Source organism: Triticum aestivum, chromosome 6A, assembly GCF_018294505.1.
Source record: "Triticum aestivum cultivar Chinese Spring chromosome 6A, IWGSC CS RefSeq v2.1, whole genome shotgun sequence".
Classification (NCBI taxonomy): Eukaryota; Viridiplantae; Streptophyta; class Magnoliopsida; order Poales; family Poaceae; genus Triticum; species Triticum aestivum.
Window position 1 is genome coordinate 19,945,983 of NC_057809.1, and position 22,609 is coordinate 19,968,591.

At 49.0% G+C, this 22,609-nt stretch overlaps 2 protein-coding genes and 1 pseudogene across 2 annotated transcripts; 1 reads left to right on the forward strand and 2 right to left on the reverse strand.

The window, feature by feature from the left end:
• Nucleotides 1-1,900: 1,900 nt before the first annotated feature.
• LOC123131728 (cysteine-rich receptor-like protein kinase 25) lies at nucleotides 1,901-4,139 on the reverse strand. The gene is made up of 5 exons (XM_044551404.1): nucleotides 3,903-4,139; nucleotides 3,071-3,261; nucleotides 2,689-2,944; nucleotides 2,369-2,571; nucleotides 1,901-2,259 (listed from the first exon to the last, which is right to left on the reverse strand). Exons 2-4 carry the CDS (start codon nucleotides 3,233-3,235, stop codon nucleotides 2,477-2,479), a joined length of 516 nt encoding a protein of 171 aa, XP_044407339.1. The 5' UTR covers nucleotides 3,236-3,261; nucleotides 3,903-4,139; the 3' UTR covers nucleotides 1,901-2,259; nucleotides 2,369-2,476.
• Nucleotides 4,140-10,903: 6,764 nt separating this feature from the next.
• Nucleotides 10,904-15,320, reverse strand: LOC123129328 (U-box domain-containing protein 70-like; annotated as a pseudogene).
• A 5,905-nt stretch (nucleotides 15,321-21,225) lies between these two features.
• On the forward strand, nucleotides 21,226-21,841 carry LOC123131730 (uncharacterized). Its single transcript, XM_044551406.1, has one exon. It carries the CDS (start codon nucleotides 21,392-21,394, stop codon nucleotides 21,614-21,616), a length of 225 nt encoding a protein of 74 aa, XP_044407341.1. The 5' UTR covers nucleotides 21,226-21,391; the 3' UTR covers nucleotides 21,617-21,841.
• Nucleotides 21,842-22,609: the final 768 nt, after the last annotated feature.

Consider the following 22,609-nt stretch of genomic DNA (forward strand, 5'->3'; position numbering starts at 1 on the left):
GAACACCACTATCATCGTCCATAACATGAATTGCACTGCAGGTTCCATAAAGGAATGGAGACTGACTCACTACTCATATCACCACGCACGCCACAGTTGGTTTGGTGGCAACATGATGTGAACTCCACCGGCATTAACCAAACCCTATGAACAGAGTCAACAGTACACACTACAAGTTGGAGACTGACGAGAAGACACCGCACCACCACAGCCCGATGGAGGCTCAGATCCGCCGGGAACCTCCGGCCTGCAGAGGGCGCCACCACGACCCAGCCGAGCCTAGATGGCCCCGCACCAGCACCACAGCCGCCAAGCCAGGCCGCCGCTGCACCCGCCCCATGCCGCACGCCAGCCCCACAGCATCAGACCTGGCCGGATCTGGCTGTAGGCGGCCCGCACGTATCCATCTGGAAGAGGACCACGCCCCGCACCACAGGCGCGCCCCTGGCCGTCGGCCACGCCACCGTCCTGCTAAGCCCCACGACAGCCCAGCGCCACCGCCCGATGTCGTTGTCCCACGCCAACCGCACCACAGGTGGAGAGGAGCAGAGACCTGTCGCCGCCGCGCCAACCGGGCTTTGCCCGTCAACGCCAGCCGGCGGGGGCGGGGGAGGAGGGGTGATGCTGCCCCGGCGACTAGGGTTTCCTCCCCGTCGTTCACGGGAGCGACGCGGGAGGGTGGGTGGGGAAAGGCCAGGCCGTGTCGCCTGGACGCCACGCGTCCTCATGGGGCCACGCCACGCTCCCGTGCAGTCCCTTCCCTTATCTCTTGCGTCAACGCGCTTGTTTCCTTTTCCCAACTGACCGAGATCCCCTTTTCTCTATCCCCTCGCTCCTACCTCTGTCTTGTCGCACATGTCGTCCACCACTTCCCCATTACCTCGTCGGAGGCAGCCGCCCGACCTCTCCGCCGTTAGCCCTCGTCGGAGCAAACTGCGGGGCAGCCTGCAGCCCTCGGCCGCGACTTGCCGCACTCCTGGAGTCGGCGACCTGCAGCACCCGCGTCGACCTGTAGTTCCCCGCGCGCTGCCTAACTGCTGTCGGTGTTGAACAACGCCATCGTTGCGAGCAGGAAGGGCGACGCCGGCCACCAGTGTACCGCTGCGCACCGGTGTTGCAATGAAGCACGAAAATCGGAGGCGGGCGTCGCTCGCCACCGGTGCTGCAACGCAGCATGCAGGAGGAGGCTGGGCTACTCGCCGCCGGTGTTGCAAGGCAGCACGAAGGGAGGAGGCGGGCGCGCTCACCACCGGTGCTGCAACGCCGCACACATGAGATGCTGCGTTGGAGCTTTCTGTCGCGCCGTCGGGACTGCATTGGAGCACTGCCCGAGGCTGCACTGGAGCGCCGCCGCGGTCATTGAAGCGGCGATGAGGATGGAACGTACTCCGGCAGGGCTGCAATGAAGCTTTGCCGGTGGCGTCGCGCTCGGTCTTGCCATGGAGCAGGCCTTCGGTGGCTCGTGGTGCTGCGATGGAGCGTCGCCGGTGGCTCTGGGTGCTGCGATGCAGCGCTCACCGGCGGCTCCGGTGCTGCGATGTCACAGGCGCAGGTACCACGGCGGGGTGTTGTGTTGCTCTGCAACATCGTCGTCTTCAGAGCAGATGCAGGCATCGAACTGAATGCGTGTGGTGGATGGGATGAGAGGAGAGAAGATGTCGGGCTGTGTTGCTGAGATCGAAAGGCCGGTAGCGCCAGATCAGACGGCCGACGAGGAAAATCATCCGGCTGATTTGTACCACTGGCCATAAACTTTTCTTTCTTATTTGACAGGCAGCAAGTACACAATCGAACATTATCTCCACTGCAAAGGAATTTACCGCCAGCCACAACCAGAGCCTGATAGTTTAGTTAAGAGGATCTTGTTCACGTGCCAGCAAATGAAAGATTTATAATCAGAAAAAGGATTATACCAAACTGTCAGCGAGTGAATACAGAGAGGCCAACAATAGAAGATGTCTACTACTTTTCTAAACAGGGTTTGTATTTCTTTATGTATATATTTGTAATAATATATATTGACTATTGAGTACGAGATACAGTCTGAATTACGCATCATGTTTTATTTTTTTGCGAGAAACTTTCAATCTATTCATCTTCAATCATGGCAGTATAAAGAACAACTAAGGTAACAAAAATTACAACCATGTCCGTGAACCACCTAATGACGACTACTAGGACTATTTGTCCTACGGGATCATTCATCGCTATGGGATCGTCTCATGTCATACTGGCGACTATTTGTCCTAGCATCCCCCCCTGCACAACAACAAAATATATAAATTAAACGTCGCCACACATATATCTCCCTACCAGCTTATTTGATGTTCAAAACTCAACTAGTAAATGCATTGACTTGTCAACTCACGATTTAAGGGATCGATCCAGTATAGAAAGGCGCTTTGCAACATCTACCATTGACGGTCTTAGAACCACATCATCGTCAAGACATTTGACGGCAATTTCTACCAGCATGTCAAGAAGTCCCAAATCTCCTTTCAGTGCAATTTCCTTCACATATTCCCTTGATTATCTGGTAGCGCTCACCCCATTCAAGACCACCAGATGCATCTAAGAACAAAATCAACAAACATATGGGATACTGGATCACCACAAAATATGGGAAGCTAGGATTGTATAATGAGCTATCTGAATAATAAAAATATGAGAATAAATTCTACATCATACCTGTAATATACTTATCGAGACTTTCATTTGGTACATACTCGAAACATAGTAACCAGTTCCGCAGATCTGCCATCACAAACTTACCCTCATAATCCGCAATCCTCCCTTGCGTGTCAGAACAATATCCTAGGAACCGCACTATATTCTTGTGCTTGGCCTTCATCAAGCACTCAACCTCTTTGTGAAATTTATTCTCATGCATATCAAGTGTTTGGGACAACTTCTTCATAGCAACCATTCGTTTTCCCACTATTCCCTGTAGTCACAGTGTGTATTATTTATTTATGTGCGTGCGGTGGTGTGGTTGTGATTTTCATTTGTTGTTTATCCTTTAGATCAACTACAGTTAAGAATGAGAAAGCTTACTAGTGATAACATATACCTTATAAACCACCGCAAACCCACCGCTACCAATTTGCTGATCATCGGAGAAACAGTCTGTGATATCTTCTAAAAGCGATAACTGCATGTGTGTTGGCTGTGCACTTCCATTAAGCAGCATGCGCTCCAGGTCAACCTTGTATCTGATACTAATTTTGCCATCCATTCGCAATGAATACCACACTCCAGTACCTTCAAAGCAAGAGGAACATATGCCGATGTTTTGAGTCCACCATGGATATATCTGATTATGCAAATAACGATGAAATCCAGAATGAATAACAATCACACATGTTACTCGAGTCCACCAATCCGATTATTATACATATGCCATTGCAACCCAACCCCTACTCGAGTATATAATAATAATAATCATAAAGGACAATGATTGTCATGGCAGAATCCTATTAGTATAAGTTCACCACTTTGAGAACAACACATTTAAGTTTAGGTAATACTCCCTCCATCCCAAAATATCCCAAAATAAGTGTCGTTGATTTAGTACAAAATTGTAGGGAGTAGTACATATGAGAAGTTGATGACTTAATCACAAGAACCTGCAATACAAGATTATAGATGTGTCGTAGAAAGTAGCAATATTCTTCTCTAATAAACTATATCCTTTTCTTATTATCATGAAGCAACCTTGTTTAGGGATAACCAATTAGCAATTTTAAATTAAATCATTCAGCAACAGAAACATATTCTTTGTTTAATTAAGTTTTGAAAAGGAAGATTTTATTGCTAGCCACATGTACGCACAAACCATCTGAAGAAATTAAGAGAGAGAGAGAGAGAGAGAGAGAGAGAGAGATGTGTGTGTACATACATACCGCGGTGGAAGCGAAGTAATCAACTAATCCTGTAGAAGCAGGCGGCCGGTGAGCAGAGACCGATGAGATCTTGCGCTCGCGAGCTTCGAGGAAGATCGACGACGATGACCTGATCAGCCTGCCTAGCCTGCAGCGTCAACACTTTGATGATGTGTTATGACCTAACCTATGATTTGGCCAGATGCTAGGTAATCAGCAGGATTTGGGGATCGGAAAGAAGACTTTGGAGAGGAGACGGAGGAGGAGGAAGAAGCAAGGGAAGTTCTTAAAGTTTCTTTTTGATTGATGATGAGAATAAACAAACTGCGCCCTACCACACACACTGGCCACTATACCCCACGCTGGCTCAACCACTTCCGACTCAGTCAACCAGCAGCTGGTACGACTGACTAGCCGCCGACCGCCGTTGCCATGCCATGGCCCTCGCTTCCCCGGTCTCCGCCCCGCCTGCATTGACCCCGCGCGGCCGTCTGTGGGCAGACATCACGGAGGAGGACACGATGATGACGGGAGGTTCTCGCGCGTCGTCTCTGGCGCCATTGACTCGCCACCGCCCGCTATACTCTCCGGCAGCGGGGTGGGAAGGTGGGTTGTGGCGGTGGCCGGGACACGCCATGCCATAGATGCCGGCTCGAACAGATAACCGGTACAAAAGAGCGTAAATCTGGAGGCAATGAATCTGAATATCTGGCCATGGGTTCCTGAAACACAGACTCCATCAGCAGCATGGATCACACACATGATTTGCTTTGGTTCAGACTGTATGCGTGTGTGTGCTGCAGCCTGCAGAGCAGAGGTTTGCTCTGCTCGCAGAAAACCATAAAAAGGAAATGAGACTGACGGTGCACACCACATGTGGTAGGACTAGGGTTCCTACCGGCTCTACTGCGTAGGTTGTAGGGGCAAGGAGGGAGTGGACGCGGCGAGGAACGGACGCGCCGGCGGCAGGGCGCCGTCGCGGCTAGGGTTGAGGGCGGCGGCGGCTTGGCTGCGGATAGGGTTTCCGGCTCCTCTAGGAGCCGGGCAACAAAAGATAATAATAGTCTTTATTGCTTGCGTCAAAACAATGTCTTACATGAGTATTTATAACTTTAGCCTAAGATAACTTTCCTAAGATAACTTGCCTAAGATAACTTGTGGGCCAAGCCCCTAATACTAATGCCCGGTGGGCCTCTTCCTAGAATAGACCAAGCCGGTCATAACATCTCTCCCCGCCTGCGCAAACAGCTCGTCCTCGAGCTGAAAGTCTGGATAGTGTTGATGGAAATCCTCACGCTGCTCCCAAGTAGCCTCCTCCTCCGGAAGGCCCGCCCACTGAATTAGGACGAACTAGACGCCACGACGGAGCTGGGCCTGCAACACCTTTGCTGACTCTGGAAGAATGCGACCATCGGCTGTTGGGGGAAGCGTCGGAGGAGCCGCCGGTGGCTCGCCACGGAAAGGCTTGAGCAGCCCCACATGGAACACGTCGTGGATGCGGGCGCGGGCTGGAAGCTGAAGACGATAGGCCACCTTCCCAATGCGCTCCACGACAGGGAAGGGCCCGGCGTAGCGAGGGCCAAGCTTGCGCTTCGTGCGCGGGTCCAGTGACTGCGTAGAGCGGTGGAGAAGACGCAGCCACACCCAGTCACCCATTGCGAACTCCGCCTCGCGATGATGATCGTCGTAGTAGTGCTTGGCCGTCTGCTGGGCCTGAAGGAGACGCTGACGGACCTCAGCCAGCATCTCATCACGGGTGCGGATAAGGTCACCCGCAACCGCCGTCCGAGCCGTCTCCGGGTCGACCGGAAGTATAGGCGGGGGTGGTAGACCATAGACCACCTCAAATGGCGTCGCGCGCAGGGCGGAGTGATAAGAAGTGTTGTAGCAGTACTCCGCCCAAGAGAGCCAGTCCACCCAAGCGCGAGGCCGATCACCTGTCACACAACGCAAATACATGGCAATGACCTTGTTAACCACCTCAGACTGACCGTCCGTCTGAGGACGGAACGCCGTGCTCAGGCGGAGCTGGACACCCGCCATCCTGAAGAGGTCGCGCCAGACATGGCCCGTGAAGACTGGGTCCCGATCACTGACGATCGACGTCGGGAACCCGTGTAGACGGACTATGCCGTCGAAGAAGGCCCGGGCCACGGACGCCGCCGTGTACGGATGGCCCAGCGCGATGAAGTGGGCGTACTTAGAGAAGCGATCGACCACCGTGAGGATGACTGACTTGCCCCCCACCTTGGGAAGGCCCTCGATGAAGTCCAAGGAGATATCCGCCGAAACCTGAGACGGCACCTCCAAGGGCTGAAGGAGCCCCGCCGGCCTCAGGGTCTCTGTCTTGTTGCGCTGGCAAGTCCGACAAGACCGAACCCAGTCGCGGACCAGGGCACGATCGCCAGGGATGTAGAAGTCGGCGCGAAGACGATGGAGGGTTTTCTGCACACCCTCATGGCCCACCGAGTGGGCGAGCTGCAACACCTGGTGACGGAGATCATCATGCGCCGGAACAAAGATCCGGCGCCCATGGAGGAGCAGTCCGTCAGAGAAGCGCCAGGGCTCCTCCAAGTCGCCGGCCGCGAACTGCTGCTGAAGAAGTGTGGCGTCATCTGCCGTCGCAGTGGCGCGTCGAATGTCAGTGAAGAGACCGAACGATGGCCCGGAGCGGATGCACAGGGCCGTCTCGGCGGACGCGTCGGCGGGTGGCGCGAGGTCGGAATCGCGACGGGACAGTGCGTCAGCCACGGTGTTAAGACGGCCCGGCCGATACTCGACGGAGAAGTCAAAGCCGAAGAGCTTGCTGATCCACTGGTGCTGCGGAACGGTCGACAACCGTTGATCCAGCAAGAACTTCAGGCTATAGTGGTCCGTGCGAATGTGGAAGGTCCGCCCCCACAAGTATGGCCGCCAATGACGCACGGCCTGGACGAGGCCAATGAGCTCCCGCTCGTAAGCTGCCAACTTAAGATGGCGCGGAGCGAAAGGCCGGCTAAAGAAAGCGAGGGGCCCATCGCCCTGATGAAGTACGGCGCCGAACCTGGCGCCCGAGGCGTCACAGTCCACCACGAACGGGCGGTCGAAGTCGGGCATCTGGAGGACGGGGCCCGTCGTGAGGGCCCCCTTAAGGGCCTCGAACGCCGTCGTCGCCTCGTCGTCCCAGGCGAAGGCGTCGCGGCGAAGCAACCGCGTGAGGGGCGCCGCGATGAGTCCGAACTCCCAGATAAATTTTCGGTAGTAGCCGGCGAGTCCGAGGAACCCGCGGAGAGCCCGCGGCGAGTGAGGCGTCGGCCAGGCGGAGATGGCCGCCACCTTATCGGCGTCCATAGCCACCCCGTCGGTCGAGATGACATGGCCGATGTAGGCGACGGTAGGCGTCCCGAACGAGCACTTCGAGCACTTAAGGTGGAGGTGGTGCGCCCGAAGCTCGTTGAAGACGATGGCGACGTGCTGGAGATGTTCGGCCCAGGTGGCGCTGTAGATAAGAATGTCATCAAAGAAAACAAGCACAAACCGCCGTAAGTAGGGTCGAAGGACGTCGTTCATCAGGTCCTGGAACGTCGCCGGGGCGTTGGCGACGCCGAAAGGCATCACCAAGAACTCGAAGTGGCCATGGTGGGTGCGAAACGCCGTCTTGGCGATGTCGTCTGGATGCATGCGCACCTGATGATAGCCCGACCGGAGATCGAGCTTGGTGAAGAAGCGTGCCCCATGGAGCTCATCCAAGAGCTCGTCGACCACCGGTATAGGGAACTTGTCCTTGAGCGTGAGTGCGTTGAGGGCACGGTAGTCGATGCAGAAGCGCCATGTGCCGTCTGACTTACGGACGAGAAGCACCGGCGCCGTGAAGGGCGACATGGAGATCCGGATGATGCTTGCGGCGAGTATCAGGGCACACTGGCGCTCCAACTCATCCTTCTGCAGCTGGGGGTAGCGGTAGGGCCGCACCGCCACCGGAGTGGAGCCTGGTACGAGGTGAATATGATGGTCGTACACCCGGGCAGGCGGAAGACCCTGCGGATCGTCGAAGAGGTCGCCGTGCTGCTGCAGAAGAGAATCCAGCAGGGGGTGCTCGGCCTCCGAGGACTCTATAGCCAACTGGAGGTGTGGCACGGCAGGCGCGGCGCCCCCAATGCCCTCCCACCGGATGCGGCGGCCCTGCCGCCAGAATGTCACCGTGAGCGCGTCGAAATCCCACAGGATGGGGCCGAGGGTCCGGAGAAAGTCCACCCCGAGGATGAAGTCGAAACAGCCCAGATCAATCCCTGCACAGGTGATGGAAAAGTGTTCGCCGCCGATGGAGATGGGAACGTCGCGGGCTAGCCCATGGCACCGGAGGCGATCGCCGTTCGCCACTGTGATCCGCAGGCGCTCCCCGCCCGTCGTCGGGAGGGCTAGCCGACGCATGGTCGACTCGGGCAGAAAGTTGTGTGTGGAGCCTGTAATCAGCAGGGCCACCAGTCGCTCGCCATGGATCGTCACGGGCAGCAGCATGGTCCGCTCGCCCCGGATGCCGGCCAGGGCGTGAAGGGAGACGACGCACGCCGTCGCTGCGGAATCCGCGGCCGCGTCCTCGGGCGCCGCAAGCGGATGTAACGGGTCGGGCGAGTCGTCCTCCTCGGTGTAGTCGACCGTCTCTAAATAAAAGAGGCGGGGGCAGACATGGGTCGGCGTGTAGGGCTCATCGCAGTTGAAGCAGAGACCCTGACGGCGATGCTCCTACTGCTCGGCCGGTGACAGCCGACGGAAGGGCCGTGTGGCGGCCGGGGGTGTGGCCGTCGCGGCTGGGAGAGGCCGACCCGGGGCTGAGGAAGTCGGTGCTGGCCGACTGGGCTGGCGGCCGCTCCGTCTGAGTGGCTGCTGCAGTGCCTGGGCCCGCTGCTCGAAGGCCTGGGCGTAGTACATGGCCGTCTGGAGGTCGGGGGGATCCCAGAGCTCGACGTCCACGCGGATATGGTCCGGCAGACCGCCCACAAAGAGCTCGGCGCGCTGGGTCGCGGAGACGCCCGGCGCGTGGCACGCCAGGGCCTGGAAGCGGTCGGCGTAGTCCTGCACCGTAGATGTGAATGGTAAATGGCCGAGGGCCGCCAGTCGGCTCCCGCGGATAGGAGGCCCAAAACGGAGGAGACAGAGCTCCCGGAAGCGCTCCCAAGGTGGCATGCCGCCCTCGTCCTGCTCGAGGGCGTAGTACCAGGTCTGCGTTGCGCCTCGAAGATGATAGGACGCGAGCCAGGTACGATCCGAAGCGAGCGTCCGCTGCCCTCGAAAGAACTGCTCGCACTGGTTGAGCCAGTTGAAGGGGTCCTCCGTGCCCTCGTAGGTGGCGAAGTCCAGTTTGGCAAAGCGAGGGGGTGTCGGCCCGCCGTGCCCGGGGGCGGCCGCAGTCGCCGCCGGCGCGTATGCTGGGTCGGGAAGCGCCGGGGCGTAGTTCGCCGAGCTGGAGGGGTGATCAAACCGCAGGGAGGGCGTCGGGTGTTCCGGCGCCGTGGATTAGACCGGGCCCGGAGACAAGCCGGTCGCCCAAGCGGGGATCGGCGATGGTGACAGTGGAAACTGCACCTGGTGCAAGGGCCGACCCGTAGCCCTAGGCGCGGGTGGTGGCACTGTCGATGGCGGCGGCGCCTGGTGGAGCTGCTGCACCGGCACCTGCGGCGTGGGGGCCGACGGTGGCGCCGGAAGAAGCTGCTGGGTCGGGCCCCCAGCGGCGTGGTGGAGGCCGGCCATGCTGGCCACGGCTGTCCCGCAGCCGAGTAGTGCGGCAGCAGCAGCGGCGGCTGGGACGCCCCTCCGTAGGGCGCCTGGAAGGCCGGGGCGGGCCATTGTAGCGGCGGCGGCTCGTAGGCGGTGGTGCCGGCGCTCGGTGGCGGGGCTGGTTCCCGGCGAGGTAGAGGGTAATACCCCTAACCGCCTGGACAAGCTCCCGCAGGGTGCCCGACACCTCCTCGGGCGAGAGGAGCGGAGGCGGGTCCGCCGTGATGGTGATGGGCGCGGTGGTGATGGTGGTGCCGGATGCGATCTCCGCCATCGCGGTGGAAGTGGCCGGCGGCAGCGAGAGCAGGGTGGAGGTGGATGGTAGCGGCGGCGGTGATGAAGATTGTGACATGATCGGCCTGGTGTCTCTGGATACCAAATTGGTAGGACTAGGGTTCCTACCGGCTCTACTGCGTATGTTGTAGGGGCAAGGAGGGAGTGGACGCGGCGAGGAACGGACGCGCCGGTGGCAGGGCGCCGTCGCGGCTAGGGTTAAGGGCGGCGGCGGCTTGGCTGCGGCGGCTAGGGTTTCCGGCTCCTCTAGGAGCCGGGCAACAAAAGATAATAATAGTCTTTATTGCTTGCCTCAAAACGATGTCTTACATGAGTATTTATAACTTTAGGCTAAGATAACTTTTCTAAGATAACTTGCTTAAGATAACTTGTGGGTCAAACCCCTAATACTAATGCCCGGTGGGCCTCTTCCTAGAATAGACCAAGCCGGTCATAACAACATGCCACTCGAACAATGAAACTGATGATGAGACGAGGCGACTCATTTGCCTGTGACGGTCACTGTTAGCGCATGTATGCATGGATGCTTCTGCGACGGACTGATGCAGCCGCCGCCGCAAAGTTTAGAGAAGCACTAGCTGCTTATGCTGAACCATGAACTGAAGAATGGTTCAGAGAAGCACTAGCTGCAAAGCATTTTACAACAGAGGGGGAAGAAACTATGAACCAGAGAATAATAGTTCACACAAACTATGAACTGGAGTAGCTTTGAGCTACGTTTGCTGTTTGGTATATTGACGAAGCGTTTGTATCACCACACAAACCCATACAAATGGTGGCAACGTTATGTGAACAGCACCAGCGTTAACCCCCTATGAATAGGCTCAACAGTCAACAGTACACAGTGCAAAAACAATAATTAAGAAAGGGTTAAACACCAGATCAGAGCAGCAATAGATGGATCCACAGATCAGAGCAGGTAACTAAGAAAGGGTTAAACACCAGAAAACTGAACCAACATCCCGATATAGTAGCTATAAAGAATGCAAGCTCACACCTTGTCTACGGTAATCATTCAGTGCGGAAAGACGGTCTGCAACATCTTCCATTGTCGGTCTTTCGTCCGGATAGAGGTTAATACACTCCACAGCAATTTTTGCAAGAATCTCAATAAACTCCGGATTTTTTGACACTACAATTTCCTCATCAAACAACTCAGTTGATTTCCTCCCCATCTTGTGATTCTCAAGGAAATTCCTCACCAAGCTGTTATTGTCAGAATGTGTGGCCTTCCTCCTAGTAACAAGCTCCAAGGTGGTAACTCCAAAGCTGTAGACATCACTTTTTCCGATTAGCAGGCCTGTTTGTACATATGCTGGATCCATATAAACCATTTCACCATCGATTGTTCCGTTGTGTCCCGCAGCCATGCTTGACATGCCAAAGTATGAGACCTTAGCCATAAAGTTGTCATCCAAGAGTATATAAGATGGTTTAAAACTACCAAATAAGATTTTACACATGCCAAATGAATGCATGTAAGCTAGAGCGCTTGATGATTCTGCAGCTATACTTAAACGCAAATCCAAGTTGAGAGGCACCCTGTTGCTGTGAAGAATGTCATGGATGCTACCTCTGGAGGGATACTCATAGACTAGCGCTGGCGTGTCAACTTCAAAGCAATAACCTGTGAGCCTAATGATGTTTCTGTGAATAAGTTCACATTGGTTGCGGACTTCTTTTGGAAATGGCTCCCCATTCTCCGACATAGTACCACTAATCAGCTTCCTTACTACGACTCGTACATCATTAACAAGTCCCATGTAAACTTCTCCAAAGCCACCTCTTCCAATGAAATAAAAATCCTTTAAAAATGGCTCGAGCTCATCCCTTTTGAAAGGTCTCAGTTGTTTTGCTCTCTGCAACGTAAGCCCACTGTCCCTTACATAATTCAAGTGTGCATTTGTGTTGAAGATGTCCATATTGTACAACTTGTGGAGAAAACCAGAGCAAAAGCTAGAAATGCTCGCACCTTGTGGGATGACATTTTGATTTGTATCTTGCGCTCCCCATAATGACCATTGATCACCTAGAGCTTTTTCTCGAATTTGCTGCTAATGATCTTCTTTAGGTGCCCCAACACATATTTTGCAAGTTCTTCTGTTTCAGCATGTTCCTTGATGTCCTTTCCAAGGTACTCAGATGAAAGCTTTGCAACTTCCTTTAGGAAACTAACTTGTTCAAATGATGAACTACTGATGCCAGTTTCCATGGTACTTGCCATTTTATCAAGCCTATCATTTATATGCCGTGCAACTGGTCTCTTCTTTGGGTCCGAGTCAATGCATTCCATGCCTATCTTGATGCATACTCTAACTTGCTCCAAGTGTGCCTCCGATTGATCTGATCCCTCCAACCTATTCATCCAAGTCTTAACCACCTACAAAATTGCAATTGTGACTTAGACATAGAAATAAACTATGACGACAAGTGATCTATGAAAAGAGACATGTTCAAAATTCTAATGGAAAAAAATATAGCCATTATTATAAATTGAGCTATGCTGTTAGTTGGACATTGTATTTGCTGAAGAGTACGTAAGTGCATTTCTCACATGTGTCCACTTTAGATTGACCTGAGTAAGCTAGTTGGTATGAAACACAAATGATATCCATGTAAAAAGGTCTTGAGTTCAAGAATGGGCTAGCACAATTAAAAAAAGTTGTAGCCTACTTTAAGACCACGTCAGGCCTAAGGGAGCCACACGTGCGGCCGTTTTTTCCAGATTTCCTTATGAAGTTCGATCTTTTAGGTGGACTGGCAAGGACAAAAGTGTAAGCGGGGTGCTACAAATGCTATTTTAGTGCTACATCTTAGGACAAAGAGGCTTATATGCAAGTTTATTTTTTGTCGATTAAACAGGCAATGTGGTACTAAAGGTGGGGGTGCCACAAAATAGATGATGTTTTAGACTAAACCATGCATGTCCGAGACGAAATTTTTACAATTTCTGTTTTTCTTTTGGAGAGATTTACTTTACAATTTATGTAAGGTAAACTAGAGTATAAGATATAGAGTGCAGATTTTGGCTGACAAGCTCCAGGAAGCCCAGTAGTAAAAAAAACGAAAATCATATTTAAAAGTTAAAAAAATCGAAAATATTTCTGTGAAAACTTGTATGTGTTCATTACGGATCTGTGAATTTTTATTTGAAAATATTGTGATTTGTAAGCTACACGGAAGAAACAAAATTGTGGCCCAACAAAAAAAGTCAGCCCATTTTGAATACATAGTTGTCTTTTTTTTTACACCACGTGTGAAAGTATATTGTTATAAAATTTCGCATACATAGTATAAATGTGTAGGTGTATTCACAATTTTGTCTATTTTTTGTGATGTACAAATACGGTATTTTAATACCAGGCTCCCTGGAGCCTAGCCTCCATTAGGCATTTTCAATAAGATATATAGTTATTTGAATACTTCAACATGGACCCAACACTTAAGGCCAGTTCTTTTGGGAGAATCGCCCCCCTCCCCAGCTTCTCCCAGAATCACCACTCCATATGTTTTTTACAATCCTAGCTAATTAGATCTTAACTAGACATGATTGTAAAAAAAAATATGGAGTGGCGATTCTGGAAGAAGCTGGGGAGGGGGTGATTCTGGGAGAATCGCCGAAAAGAACTGGCCCTTAATTGGTTCTTACATCCTCATGTTCTGGATACCCCTTCTCTCCGGTCAGTATTTCCAGGATGATAACGCCAAGACCGTATATGTCCGACGCGAATGTGAATTTCCTTCCGAAAGATTCTGGTGCCAAATATCCCCTACAAGAATGTTTTTTAGATCATAGTCAATGAATGTGCACTCAAATATAAATTCATGCCAAACAAAAAGGCCTTTCAACAGACTGGCTTACATTGATCCACATGGGTTTAAAGTAGAAGCCCGGGTTCTCTCTTTATCAAGGCACCTTGATAGACCAAAATCAGCAATTTTGGGTACCATGTGATCATCTACCAATATATTACCAGGCTTCAGGTCTAAGTGGAGAATGCGTTCCTCATGAAGATGAAGTAAGCCCTCACATATTCCCTTGATAATATCGTAGCGCTCCCTCCATTCAAGTCCATGAGATGCATCTGCAGAGGAAAGGTTTTCATATTTCGCCCATTAGATGTTGCTAATGTAATGTAAATCTACAAATTCCTAATCATGCAAAGAATTTTGAATGAGTTTTCTTTTAAGATGTTCTAACTTATTCTTAAGGAGCCAGGAATAGTGAATAAAACTCATTAAGCCGTTTGTTGTTGAAATAGATGGAGCCAAATTTATGCTCGTGCAAGTAACCTGGTAGAGCAGGGTATTTTTCTAGTGAATTCTAGTCTATAATAAGAATGAAAACAGAGTGAATACCAACAGATAATTGTCCTACCAGATGTAGAGCATAATTAGTTTGATGCCAAAAATTGGCATGCCAAATTTTGGCAATTGCCAAATATTGGCTAGAGATTGGTTGCTTGCCAATTTTCATTGCCAATCTCAGAAAAAGTTGCCAAACGTTGGCAACTTCTGATTTTGCCAAATGTTGGCTTGCCAAATATTGGCAATGCCATATGTTGGTAGCAAACCAATTATGCTCGTAATTCCCCGATGTTTACTGAATATGGAAATGAATAAAAAAATATTTTACGTATGAATATAACTGGGAGCCATGCAATATACTGACGTCAAGTAAATACAACATCACAATCTTTGACAAGCCGTTGGATCAAAAGGAATAGATGGTTAAAAATAGTTCAAGAGCACTTTGAAATTTCTCATTTCAAATAGATGTATTGCTTTGCGTTGGACTCTGGGACTGTAATCACATTTGCTAAGAAAATAAATATAGGAATAGACATTACGATCATTACCAGAAACATACTTATCGAGGCTTCCGTTCGCTACATACTCAAAACATAGCAACCAATTTCGCAGCTCTGCCATGACAAATTTCCCTTCGCAATTTGCAGCTCTCCCTTGCGTGTCGGAACAATATCCCAGGAAACGCACTATGTTTTTGTGCTTGACCTTCATTAGGCACTCAACCTCTTTATAGAATTTATTCTCATGCACACCAAATGTTTTGGACAGCTTCTTAACAGCGACCATCCCTTTTCCCACCATTGCCTAGTCACAACATGCATTAGTTGCCTGCACACGTGTGGTGGTGTAATTGTGATGTGCACATGTTGTTCATCTTTTAGATCACTGCGAGTTGGTCAGGAATGAGAAAGCTTGGTAGAAATAATTCACACCTTATAAGCTACCAATTTCCTGATCATCAGAGAAACCGTTTGTAATGTCTTCTAAAAGTGATAACGCCACGCGTGTTGGTTCTGTACTTCCATCTAGCAGCATGCGCTCCAGGTCAACTTTGTGTCTGATGCTAATGTCGCTATCCATTCACAATCAACACCACGGTGCAGCACCTTCAAAACAAGAGCAACATATATAACATTGCTTTAAGTCCATCATATACCCCATTCCATAAGTAACCATGAAAACATAATGGAGAAAGGATGATCACGCATATGTGTGCATCTCCACATTAGCTAGTGAATTACTCAAGTATTATAAACGACAAATATTTTGCTATTTCGCTTGTTTGAATCGTAATAGCTTGAGGATACAAGTCACCAACTCGTGAACAGTTTGTTTGATTTTAAATAGTTAGCATAATACAGATCAATCAAGTTGACGATTTGATGACGAGAATATGAAATACAAAGATCATAGATCTACAGTTGAGACTGGCAATATTCATGTGTGATTAACATGATTTTTTTTAACGGTAAGAAGTTAGCAGTTTGAAAGTGCGCACCATTCAGCGACAATAACAGATTCTTATATAGCTAGCCCGATTTGATCTGGACTAGTTGTCCTTTTGGGCTACTATACTAGCAGTCTAGCACACGCGACAAGAAATTAGGAACAAAAAGGAGGCAGAACAAAGTTAATTAAGATGAAATCAAAATACTATGTATGCAGCATGGTGTCGATAGAGGCCATCCAGCTCTGAAACTAACAGAGAGAGAGAGAGAGAGATACTATATCGGTTCCACTGAACTAATGCTGCGATTAACTTGGTCTCGTCATTATAAAGATACTATATCGGCTACGTTCTCCGTCCGTAATCACATGCTGTAAAATATACAGTACACAGTAGTAGTTGTAACTTGTAAGTTGTTAATAATTACCTTGCAGCGATAAACTGCAGAGGATTGTAATTGCAGCCTCCACACCAGTTGACCGCATCCTCCTATCATCAGGTGACACGTTGTTTTCTTAACCCTTCCACGGCGAGCCTCGCCGCCGGCAGGAACGGACGGCAACCGTCGCCTTGATGACTGTTGTAGAACACCTCCGCCGTCGTGAACGGCAACCCCGCCGATGAGCTCCACACGCGTCGACCGGGTGCGCAGGAAAGGGATGCCGTCTCCGCGGAGGGCGTCCGGCTCCCGCGCGTGTAGGCGGGGTCAAACAACAAGTGGACAGGATTGACGGGGAGAGTGGACGCATGCGGCTGGGGTATACGACGGCACGCGGCGGGTCGTTAAGGGCGGGACGACGACGGCCGTGTATGAGGAGCGGCGGCCGGCGGTGGTCGAGGGAGGAAGGGGATGGGAGAAAGATGGACGCGAGCCGTGGCGGAGAGCGAGAAAAAGAGGTGCGGGCTTACGGCCCAGACCACCGAGATCTCAAGACCTGCATCCACTACCCTCAAGGCCCAGCACGCGTTGGGCCTTGGGCGCCCCATTCCGGGCCGAGCATGCCTCCACTGCCCCGCGAGCGTGAACGCGCCGCCGCCCTCGCAGCCACAGCCCCCCGTCCAACCACCCGCGATGAGCAACCCAGGCGGCGGTGCGACGGCGACGGCCGCGGCGCAGAATCAGAGGGCGCTCCTCCAGAAGGCCGATGCTGACGTCGGCAGCCTCGTCGCCAACCTCTCCGCCCTCATTGCATTGCATCCTGCAATCCTCTAGCACAAAAGTCCGAAAGATTGTATCTCATAAGTATGAAGTGTACGAATATGATACACCATTACACCTACACTGAAATGTGGCTGCTAGATTCAATAAGGATATGATCAAAACAAAGATCAGTTTGGTACACGTAAGCTGTACTGAGGAACTAAGTCTAGATGGGCAGAGTAAGATTTCAGGAATATAATTTTAAACTCTAAGCACCCGCACCCCAGCACTGGTAGATGGATTTCATGGTCTTGGACTTTAAAAAAACCCAATTTCCCATACACACGGTTGGTAAGTAGTACTCCTCAGTGGAGATGAGAAGAAGCGAGGACTGCCTTAGGTTGGTTGCCATAATTAGTGTTGTGACTTGAACAAGTTGAAACACTTTTTCTTTCTCTACGGAGACTATATAGCAGCTGATCTGATGTCGATGTTGTACTCCCTCCGTTCTAAATTACTCGTCGCAGAAATGAATGTATCTAGAACTAAAATACATCTAGATACATCCATACCTGCGACAAGTAATTCGGAACGAAGGGAGTATACTGCAACCTACTGTGTTTTGGGCTAATTTTAGAATACCATCAAATCTAGTACTGTATTAACTATTCTGGGCTTTGTCTTGTTTGGTTGTCAAATGATGTTTATGTTTCCAGGTACATTCAGCAGACTCTCTGTTGAAACTGGTGTCGGAACTTAAGAGGACAGCCATCTTTTCTGGGCTTGCTTCTTTGAGTGAGAATGTTGATATAGGAGGATTGAGGTGCTCAATCAGCAGGCAGAGGGGGACAGATAGAATACTGCAGAGGATTGGGCAGGAGGCAGCAACAGCCGTTAAGGAGTTGGAGGCACATTACTACTCATCTGTTGTGTAGACTTTGATCACAGTTGAGGTGAATATATCTTTGTCACTGAAAAAAATGTGTGTTCTTAGTTGATACAGGGGAATAGTAGGAGAAAGCAGGAATTGTATATGCTTCATGCAATAGTTTAATTAGGGTACCATCTATGTTCTGTAATAGCATATGCAGTGAGTAGTACTCCAAGGAAATATATGTTCTGTAATAGCATATGCAGTGAATAGTCCAAGGAAATACCACGAGTCGAATAAAGACTTCATGACTTGACACGGTCAGAATTTTGGTGAGAAGGAACTGCAACCAAGATTAGTACTCCCTCCGTTCCTTGATATAAGGTGTATAGATTTTTGAGAAAAAAATCCAAAATATAAGGTGTATTGCGATGCATCACTCGTCTGGATCATGTTTTTAGGGATTTGATTACTTTTCCTTATATTAGGAAAGCTCCTCGATTTTCTCATGTCAATTAGTCAGGTGTATTCTCGCCCAAAGTTTGTGAAACTTTCCCTCCACATGCGTTCTTTAATTTCTGTGCTAAAAACTATACACCCTATATTAAGGAACGGAGGGAGTATTTAGAAATGGTTGTTGCTGCTTGATAGTAGTTCATGACCAATGCTTTAAATTTCTTTACACCTACTTGTCCTGCATACCTTTACAATTGATAATTTACTGATTCAATTTAGAGGCAAGAACTTAGCTAATGAATAGTTCATGAAGAAAGAGTCGAGTAACAATGTGTTTTCTGGGGATGTACAAAATTTTATATTTCTTCGTAACTAATAATTGACAAGTTCGCCTCTGTCAGCTTAATTGAAAAATGTGGCTCACTGCTTTGTACAAGTTTGCCTCTGTCAGCCCTTTACTCCCAATGATGCCGCTAGTCTTGGCTATTGCCATATGTGAGCAGTATGATGATTTTATTGCATGGCACTTTGATGAAAAAGGGCTCTTCTCATATGTATCACACGGACTTTTGAACATGGTTCCACGGGACCCTTTATGAATACTAAAATTCAAAAACAATAAACTTCAGTATTTTTTAAACATACATACATACATATACGCATGTGTGAACTTTCACAAAGAAATGACATACGTGGTATCCTAGACAAAAGAACAATGTTTGAATGAATCGTAAGATCTCGGTGCTATTGTCTTAACTAAGAGTACCACGGGTGTCATTCTTTCACGAAACTAGAATGGTTGGTCAATTTCGATACCCCAAAATTTCATGTTTTTCTTATCTGTATAGGGTTTTTTTTTTCATATTTTACTATTCATGTGGGTGTGCATGAAACCATGTTTACCTTTGTATTTTTGCAACATTCTCTATTTATTAGTAACTTTCTTTAGGGATAACTAATTAGAAATTTTAAATTACATCATTCAGCAATAGAAACAGATTCAGATTTAATTTAGATTTTGAGAAGCAAGATTTTATGGCTAGCCGCATGTACGTACAAATGAGAGCTCCTATGCAGCGCTACCGATCTGGCGCTCACGCCCCCAGTGCTGCGCAGGCCCATCTACTGTTCACCCTCGCAATGTGAACTTTTTTCTTTGTTTTTTTTCAATTGACCGGCGACCACTTTACCTTTGACTATCGAAATAAAAATTCTGAAATTTGATTTTTTATTAATGTACCCCCTCTATAAAGTAATATAAGACCTTTCATACGAAAATCCACTTCTAAGCCCAGGCTCATCTGCACCCGCGCTAAAAAAACAAATCAAAACAAGTACTAGAAAAATTCAAAAAGTTCCAAAAAACATTGTATGGTAAATAATTTGATATGTGAGGTCCGCTCCAATTTATATATCATTTGGACATCTGAGCAGCTCTTGGCAAAAAAGATAAATTCAGGGTCTGTAAAAAAAGTTTACTGTTCATGCATTGTTCTGACCGGATTTGTCTTTTTTATTGAGAGCTACTCAGATGTCCAAATAATATGAAAATTGGAGCGTACCTCACGCCATAATTTTTTTAGCATGCAAATGTTTTTTTGGAATTTTTTATGAATTTTTTTGACCGGGTGCAGACCTTTCAGATGACTACTTTATTGATGTAAAATGTCTTATATTACTTTACATACCAAGTACAAAACAAGGGAGAAAAGGTTCACAAAATTGAAAATAAAGTTCTCAAAATTTTAAAAAATTCATAGATTTGAAATATTTTTGAGAAAATCGAGAAAAGTATGTATTATTTTTAGAAAATTCATGAACATTGAAAGAGTTCACAAACTTTTGAATTAAGTATGAAATTCAAGTTGAACTTTTTGCAATTGCAAACCAAAGGACGAATCTTCCTGTACATGTGGAGATGGACTCTTTGCAAGCTGTAAGGATGATAAATGATGTGGCCATTGATAGATCAGTCTTTACCTCGCTGGTGGAGGAAATCAAGCTTCTTAGCAATCTCCGTACAACTATTTTTCCTCATGTTCATCGTAGCCAAAATAATGTTAGTGATTATTCGGCAAAATTTGCTAGAACTGAGAGTAGAACCATCGTTTGGCTTAACTCTGGCTTGTTAGAGGTAATTGATCTTTGTAATACGGACCGTGGCTTTACCACTTGAGTAATACAAAGTTCACCCGCAAAAAAAGAAGTATGAAATTCGAGTTCATGAAGTTGAAAAAATTCTGGAAGTTTTTCCCAAATTCTACATTGAAAAAAGTTCACAAACCTTTGAATTAAGTATGAAATTCAAGTTCGTGAAGTTGGAAAAAATCTGGAAGTTTTTCCAAAATTCTACGTTGAAAAAAGTTCACACGTTTTTTAAAAATAAAGAGAGAAAAAAGGAAGGAAAAAAAAGAGAGAAAGTGAACTACAAAAGAAAGAAACCGTCTAGGAATACTTGTGGGCTTATACTAGAGTGAACGGTGAGTCAATTAAATATGATTTTTGTTTTGCAAAAACAATTAAATATGAAAAATTAATATGCTGGATCCCGCGCTAAGGCACACCAAGTTTTTGTGTCTTTTAGTTAGAATATGTTGAAACGCATTCAAATGTGGTAGTAGTATTTTATTTTATTTGAACCGAAATGTGGTAGTAGTATTGTTTAGGGAATGTCTAGGGCACATCTAGATGTGCCCTACTTATTGCACATCTAAGTGAGTGAATCAAGTATGAAGAGGAAAAGAAAAAAGAAAAAGAAAATATCCACACGAATTTCAACGTAAGATCAATGATATAAGACTTAGATGCGCAATATTTATGGCACATCTAGATGTGCTTTAACAAAACTGTATTGTTTAGATACTTTGGGATGGCGATATGGCAAGTGACCCGGCAATGCATCCATGTGCCAAAGCCTGCAGCTCAAGATTTTCAGTTGGGATCCGTCCTGTGTGCGTGCGTGTCCTCTTCCCACGTGATCGCGACAGGCGGAGTATCCTCCGGCTGACTCACGCCGATCTTATCCCAACCGCCGCGCGACCGTGCCGGCCCCGCAGCCAGCAGATTCATCCATCCAATCCAACGCACGTCGCCAAACAGCAGCACCCAGCCGGCCCCCGGTTCCCGATCTCATCCCCCATAAATAAGCCCACCAAGGAAGCAAATCGAAGCGCATCGCATCCGTTTCTCTCGTTGCTAGGTGGCTAGATCTTGACCTTGTTGTTGCAGGGCCGGCGATGGACGGCGGGAAGAAGGGCGGCCGGGAGCGCAAGGCGGCGCAGGAGCGCAGCGACCGCAAGTCGGGCACCGGGATGAGCGGCGACGCCAAGAAGGGCGGCCGCGGCGGCAAGTTCACCTGGGAGGGCGCCGACGGCTACACCGACGAGGACCTCGACCTCGTCGCCAACAAGGGGACCGGGGCCGGCGCCTCCGCCTCCGCCTCCGGCAAGAGCAAGTCCTAGGGGGCTAGGGTGATGCCTCGCCCGGCCCTGCCCGCCCGTCGCCTTCCCGTCCGATCCATAGGTCTCTCAATCGTGTCGGTAGTCAGTTGTCAAATAAAAAGATTTGAGTCGTGGCGTGTTTGGCGTGTAGATATCATCTATTTCCAGTACTAGTGGACTTGCTAATTAGGTATCTGGATCTCGCCCTGTCTTATGTTTCTATCATCTTGGTGGTTCTTCTGCGTTGATTTCTGCTTAACTCACTGATCCATCTGCTATAGCACGACAACACTTTTCTTCACTGCGCGGGGATGACTTCTTCCTATATGCAGTCTTGCGTGCGTGTTGTATGTGTTGTGAGAGGTGCTCGTGCCTGCTCTGAAGACGGCAAGACGGAAGCTCATCTCAGCCAAACGACGACTCCACCCAAGGAAATCAGGGGAAGATTTGTGTGTGTGTGTGTGTGTGTGTGTGTGTGTGTGTGTGTGTGTGTGTGTGTGTGTGTGTGAAAGGAACACAGAACTGCATTTCATTAGATAGCTTGGCTGGACAAATCTCCAGCTACACAGTCTGATACAAAGATTGGAAACTGGCCAAGCCAAATTTCATAGGTACCTACATTCATGACTGTGCCGTGCGCAGCTTGATTACACATTCTTGGACAGTGTTCAACACAAACATTCATGAAACCAACTCTAAACTGAAACTTGATGTCTCTGAAGACAACACCTAACTGAGAAAGGTCATAAGCATCAGAGGTGACAGCTTGCTTCTGCATTATAGAGTCAGTTTCAACTATCACTCGTTGGCGCCGCATTCTGACTAGCTGCATTCACGGCATGGAGCATCGCCAAAGCTTCCAGTGAAGTGCATCTGTTACACGGTCCAAGCTCCCTGCTCCAGCAGCAATTAGCATTCCTTCTTCATTTCTGATAGTGCTGGGGGTGGAGTCCACTTTGGGGTACTGGTCTGCAAAACAGGGGAAGAGTTGGCACCGAGCAAAGCAGTGCACCT

Coding starts and splice junctions, on each gene's coding strand:
- LOC123131728 (XM_044551404.1), bottom strand. CDS start 3,235: ATGGATGGCAAAATTAGTATCAGATACAAGGTTGACCTGGAGCGCATG. Junction 2,945..3,070: donor GGTTTGCGGTGGTTTATAAG/GTATATGTTATC, acceptor CTGTGACTACAG/GGAATAGTGGGAAAACGAAT. Junction 2,572..2,688: donor TCTCGATAAGTATATTACAG/GTATGATGTAGA, acceptor TTTTGTTCTTAG/ATGCATCTGGTGGTCTTGAA.
- LOC123131730 (XM_044551406.1), top strand. CDS start 21,392: ATGGACGGCGGGAAGAAGGGCGGCCGGGAGCGCAAGGCGGCGCAGGAG.